Below are 6,588 nucleotides of genomic sequence, written 5' to 3'. Positions count from 1 at the left end.
GTTTTGGTCGGTACTTTTTGAGTTTCTTATCCCCTTGTTAACTTCTTGAGTTTCCGGGTTAAAAATTAAAAATTAGTGAGTTTTGATTAGTACTAAATAGTAATTTTATTTTAAACTGATACTCTATTTTTAAATATTTTATTCTTTCCACCTTCAGGATCAAAATAATTCTCTATTCTATATTTTGCTCTAAAAATCCTCACAAAAATTTAAGTCCTCTTTTCAATAAGCACATGTTGAGCATATTTTTTTCTTCTAACTCAATGTAATTAAAGTATTTGACCTGAATAGGTGCTCTAATATATCCTTATGTCAAACACTGTTAGGGCCCACTATGTAATTAATCCTCAAGTCGGCAGCGAAATGTTTAATTTTTTTTTTTACGCCGAGTATTTCTAAGAATCGAACTCAGATTCTGTCATTTTATCAACCCTCGCAAAATGCTGAGCGCATGGTACATATATTAAAAGAAAAATATCGTTATGCATTACTTGCAAACATATCCAATGAAACCATGTTACCAAAATGACAAAATACAAACTTTTTTGACGATGAAAAATGAGTTGAGTTGAAGATATAATAAAAGGTGTTATGATCTCTTAAAGGGCTGGGAAAAGCTCATTGAGTTTGCAAGGTAAAGAATAGAATTCATCATTCCTAACATCTCCATTATACAAGGTGAACTTCTCCCACCATTTTAAACCACTGTCATTTTTAGCTGCATCATCTTCACGAGTAAGTGTGAGATCCAAAATTAATGCAACCAATGCAGCAACAGTTATATGTGACATGAAGATCACACTTATAATATCATATAACTGCATTCAAATTAATCAACAATCATTAATAATAAAATAAAATAAATGAAATTTCAATGATGAGTTGTTATTATTGAGTTCAGAAATATATAGCTTACCCATCTAGGACTTTCTTGTTCATGCTTTACATGAAAATATTGTGAGAAATATTGTGGTATGGAGATTCCTAAGAAGAATGAGAAGCCTAGCACAAATTTGGTTCTGAAACTGTTGAGGTTACAGAACTGGAGAAAACCAAGACCAGCAGAAGCTACATAGTTCCAAATTAACAAATATTGTTAAGTTCTAATATGTATTTAGAAAAAACCACAACAGCACATAGATTATTATTATTAGGGTTAAATATGTTTTTGGTCCCTATAAATATGTCAACTTTTCGTTTTAGTCCCTCTAAAATTTTCCTTCAACTTTTAGTCCCTATAAAATTTTCAATCACTACTTTTGGTCCCTATTTTTAACTTAATTTATGTATTTTTTAATGAAATTGTGCAGAAATGTGTAAAATATTCTAAAAAAAATTCCTAAAAAAAATTAGAATTTTTTAACAAAACACAAATTAAATATGAATTTTTAACCATAAAAAATATTAAAATTCATATTAAATTCATGTTTTGTTAAAAAATTCTAATTTTTTTTTGGAGTGATTCTTATAATATTTTGAATTTTTCTGGAAAATTTTCTTAAAAAATATGAATTCTACATATGAGTTTACTTTAAAAGAGGGACCAAAAGTGAAGATTGAAAATTTTATAGGGACTAAAAGTTGAAGGAAAATTTTCGAGGGACTAAAACGAAAAGTTGTCATATTTATAGGGACCAAAAACATATTTAACCCTTATTATTATTATTAGCATGAATGAATGAACTTACACACATAGCCGAATAATATACAATATAATGCTGCTATGATTGGTAAAGGAACAGAAGCAAAAAATGCTCCAAATTTTCCTGTTTCAATGGTAAATAACAGGTATCAAACATGAGACATAACATTAGTTATTCCAGGTGTCTGTGTGTCGGCGGTATCCTGTGTGCGTGTTTGTGTCCGTGTTTTATTGGCTATAAGTCCTATAGACAACCACAAACGAGTAAACTACCAATGCCAAGATGCTGAAATTATGAAATTAGTACAAATAATATTGGTCAAGACAGTACCAAATACAGAGAAGAAAATCATAAAGCCAGCTGAAATTTGAATTACTCTTCTGCTTCCTACTTTTGTTAATGCTAGTAAACCAGCATTTTCCCTGAAAAAAAAGAGTAAAGCAGAAAGGAATTAAGAAATGCCCTTTAACAGATCACAAGTTAACAAACCTCTACCATGCATTCAAGAAAAAACACACACAAGGAATTAGGGTGAACTTACACTGATGCTGTAGTTCCAGTTACACAACCAAACATGCCACTAAACAAAGCACCTACTCCCTAAAATCAAAACAAGAATGACACTAATGACACAAGTTTCATTTTATGCAAAAGTGTAAAAAGTAAAATAGAAATTTTTGATAATCAGAATGTTATATTTAAATCATACCACCCAACCAGCTCCGCGGCTGATAATAGAAGGCGGCACCGGCGTGGCACTTCCATATCTTGCAGCAGCATAGGATGTACCAGTGTACTGCAAGTAAAACAAGATTGTTCACCTGAGTAATATAATGACTAAAAGGCATGAAACTCTAATTAATTTTGCTAAGGATTTAAGGGCATACCTCAAAAAGAGAAACTAAAGAAGCAGCCATCATAGCAAAAGCTTCCAAAACATTGAAAGTAGGACTTCCCCATTGGAAAGGGTAAGGAAAATACACCCTGCATAAATGGAAACACTTTTTATATAAAAATCTCATCAAGTTCAAAGAATAAAGTTAGCAGTACAAAAATAATTATTCTTTGTTAGCATTTAAGTAAATGATCAGTAGTTAAAGAAAACATTATGAAACTTAATCTTACCATGGAGCGGTGGTTAGGATTCCAGCGCGATCAGTTCGGCAACTGGTCTGTGTACTTTCTGACTTGTTGTTATATGCAGTGGAAGATGTAAGAAGCTGTGCAAATAACCATGTAATTGTGACAGTAAATAGCACTGCAAATCGGTCATTTATAGACTTCACGGCGGTAATATACCGATGAAGATACTGCAGGAAGAAGCATAGAAAACGATCAAACATGCACTAGGCCATACTAGTTAAACAGATTTGGTTTCCCATTATTCTGTTTTAGAATTTATACATTCAAACCTTTTGCAACATACTAGTTACTATAGCACAAAAGTAACTACTTGCCTGTGAGATGAAAACCATAACAATTAAAGCAGGAAGTCCAATTTCAACGCATTTCGCAAGCTGCAAAATAAATTTTCAAATCATAAGTAGAGAAGTTAAGAAGCAAAAAATCAAAAGGGTTGTATTCTTTAATCCTCAATTCTTTACCATTGGGAAACCAAGTTGATAGAGACCGAGTCCAGCGAAAGTTACATATGGAACTACAGATAGTGGACTAAGGAATCTGTGAATGAAGCAATAAACATATAAGATAACAAATCCAAGATTTACATAAAAATCGAAACAAAAGACGTTACAGATACTAACCTGACAGCATTTCTCCAAAAACCAAAAAATCCAATAGCCATTTGGAAACTTGAACTTATGATCAAAGCACCTTGAATCCCTCTCATTGTCATAGTAAACCTCTAGGAAATTCAAACAAACAAAGTCAGCAAAACAAAAACACTAAAGAGTGAAGCATCGAAAATAGTTTCATTTACCTCATAAGGATCTGTATATTCATTATATCTTCTAGCCTGAACAATAGAAATTATAGGTACTATGTAACTGTATGAACCAACAACTACAATTGGCAATCGAGTTCCGAACAAAGATTGAAGAAATGTGCTTAGTCCAGACACAAACAGAAGTGTCTGTATCACCCTAGTCTTCTCAGCCTACATTGAATCAAATCATTTTGTTCATTAATACTATTATAGAAGTTGCTTAAAATTAAAAGCAAATAAAAATTGATCAGAAATATTTCTCACATCTCCTCCACCCATTTGAGGAACAATTATAGTTGGAATCAGAACTGTAATGCCAAGAGTTAGAAGGTAATGCTGAAATCCCAATATCACTGCTTGACCTGCATTATGATCAAAGATTGACTCAAATTGTGAACCAGTACTATCTTAAGCAAAAATTAGTAAATCAATTTTTGATTAACATGTCATAATTTTTTCAAAAATACATCAAGTAACAATCTAAATTTTTCTTTCAAAACTTTGAATGCTTGTTATATTGCATGTGACAAGTAGACTCATAGTAATTAAAATATTTGTATTACAAGTTCCAACAAATTAAGGAAAAGTGAATTATTTAGTAACTATAAGTTAAGATAGGTGTACTAACGCCATGGAGGTGGACTGTTAATGCAATATTGAATTCCAGGTAATTGCTCTTTCACTGGCTGTGGTGCTGGTTTCACTTCTTCTACTTTTGTGCCACCACCTGCATTTTTAGCACCGCCGCCTCCACCACCACCTTCATTGGCAGCTTTGGTGTCATCACCACCTCCATTTTGAGCCATGTTTTGTCAGCAGAAACCAAGAGAAATGTAGCAAACTTTGATCAAATCATTGTACATCAAGATTTTTTTTATTATTTAAAAGAAAATTGAATTCATTGTTCACACTTTCGGTTACAAGAAATGTAATCATATATCTGTATTGTCATTAATCAAATATTAAAACTGTTGATGTTATGTTCTTTAAAAAAAAAAAAAACGGTTATGTCATTAACTATCATTGATGCTTGGTCCATTAGATGGTTTAATTTGTTTCTGATAAAAAAGTCCATTAGATGGTTTATTTTGTTTCTGATAAAAAAAAAATCTTTAGACCATCCATAATGTAGCACATCTATACATATGAGTATGTGACTAATTTTGTAACTAATCTTAACATACACTTAATATCTCCAACCCAGCATCTCGACAATTTTTATTTTTTTTTTAATAAAATCTCGACAAAATTATTATATGGGTTACAATAATAACTCTGTCATTAGATTAACAATAATTTATCTATCATCTACTTTTTGAAATATTATTTACCAATTCATTTATAATCATCTGATTTTTGAAATATTAAATTGATTAGATTATAAATTATAAATAAAATGTACTATTTTAAAATTTTATTAATAATTAGAAAAGACAATCAAAATTAAAAAAGAAACATGATTTCATGATGGTAAATCGTCATATAATTTGAAAACAGTGGTAAACTATTTGTTGCAGTAAAAAAAGGCTTTTATTGAAAATTCAAATTGAACGTTGATTAATTAAAAAGAACAATTGTGTTAGCTCTCCCTGCTCCTTCTAGTGGTGATGGTATTGATATTATTGGTTGGGGAGGCACGAGTACGCAACAATTCTCGGTCAAAAGTGCTTACAACATGAAAGACGGAAATCATGCTAATACCGGAGGGGATTGGAAAAGTTTGTGGAATTGGAAGGGTCCGCAACGTATTCAAACCTTCATTTGGTTGGTTGCTCATGATCGCATTTTATCTAATTATCATCGAAGTAGATGGGGTGTTGGCATATCCCCAATTTGTCCTTGTTGTGGGAGTGAGGATGAGACTACTCTTCATGTGCTCAGAGACTGCACTTATGCAACTCAGGTATGGATCGGACTTGTACCTTCAGATTGTATAACTGACTTTTTTTCCTTTGATTGCAGGAATTGGATTTTTACAAACCTCAACAAGCTTCAAAACAGAGATCTCAACTCTAAGTGGAAGACAACTTTCATGACTACTTGCTGGTATATTTGGAAATGGCGAAACAAGGCAGTCTTCGAGGAAAATTTCCAGAGACAGGAGAATCCCACAAGTATCATCCAAAAGTTTACTAGTGATATTGAAGATTGTACTTTTAATCATTTTCAAATGGATCTTCGACACACTGAAACAATTTATGTTGGATGGAAATATCCTTAAGAGGGATGGATCAAACTCAATTGTGATGGAGCTTGCAAAGAGAATGGAGATCGCTTGGGTTGTGGAGGCTTACTTCGGGATGCTAATGGTAGATGGATCAAAGGTTTTGTCCGTAAGATTGGCGCTTATGATGCTCTTCATGCAGAGATGTGGGGTATGTACCTTGGTCTAGAGTTGGCTTGGAGGGACGGTATTTCTCAGCTTTGCGTTGAAAGTGATTCAAAGTTGCTTATTGACATGATAACAAATAATTGCAAGATGAATGGGACAACCTCTGTGCTCATTCGGCGTATTCAAAATATTTTGAATCGTAATTGGCGGATTCAAGTTCACCACACTTTGAGAGAAGGCAACAGAAGTGCTGATTGGCTTGCCAACTTCAGCCTTACCATGGATTCATGGAATTTTACTATTTTGGAGACCCCTCCTAGTGAGCTCAATAGTCTCCTCTTTGATGACATCTATGGAGCTTGTATGCCTAGAAACTATTTTGGAGACCCCTCCTAGTGAGCTCAATAGTCTCCTCTTTGATGACATCTCTGGAACTTGTATGCCTAGAAATGTTCGTTTAATTGTTTAGTTTTCTCTTTTGGGCTTCGGCCCTCTCTTGTACAACAAAAAAAAACATGTGTTCAACTCTCTCCCTCGACAAGTCTAGTCGATATAAAGGGTATCATTTCTACAATGATACAACTCTACAACTTCATGTGTGTTCACTTTGAAATGGGAACAACACTAAAAAATTTGGCAAAACCACACCGCTTTTTGAGAAGAAAAAA

General features: G+C 32.9%; 1 protein-coding gene across 1 annotated transcript; it reads right to left on the bottom strand.

The window, feature by feature from the left end:
* Positions 1–461: 461 nt before the first annotated feature.
* LOC146920129 (putative nucleobase-ascorbate transporter 10) lies at positions 462–4,505 on the bottom strand. The gene is made up of 14 exons (XM_085713506.1): positions 4,217–4,505; positions 3,853–3,950; positions 3,583–3,759; positions 3,407–3,507; positions 3,248–3,323; positions 3,101–3,160; positions 2,769–2,953; positions 2,531–2,627; positions 2,353–2,439; positions 2,185–2,243; positions 1,974–2,065; positions 1,689–1,766; positions 917–1,068; positions 462–818 (listed from the first exon to the last, which is right to left on the bottom strand). The coding sequence occupies exons 1-14, from the start codon at positions 4,392–4,394 to the stop codon at positions 600–602; spliced, it is 1,659 nt and encodes a 552-aa protein (XP_085569632.1). The 5' UTR covers positions 4,395–4,505; the 3' UTR covers positions 462–599.
* Positions 4,506–6,588: the final 2,083 nt, after the last annotated feature.

The sequence above is a fragment of the Medicago sativa genome, chromosome 5, assembly GCF_051527215.1.
Source record: "Medicago sativa cultivar Bolivia chromosome 5, Bolivia_mono, whole genome shotgun sequence".
In the NCBI taxonomy this organism is placed as follows: Eukaryota; Viridiplantae; Streptophyta; class Magnoliopsida; order Fabales; family Fabaceae; genus Medicago; species Medicago sativa.
This window is presented reverse-complemented; position numbering and strand designations above follow the sequence as displayed.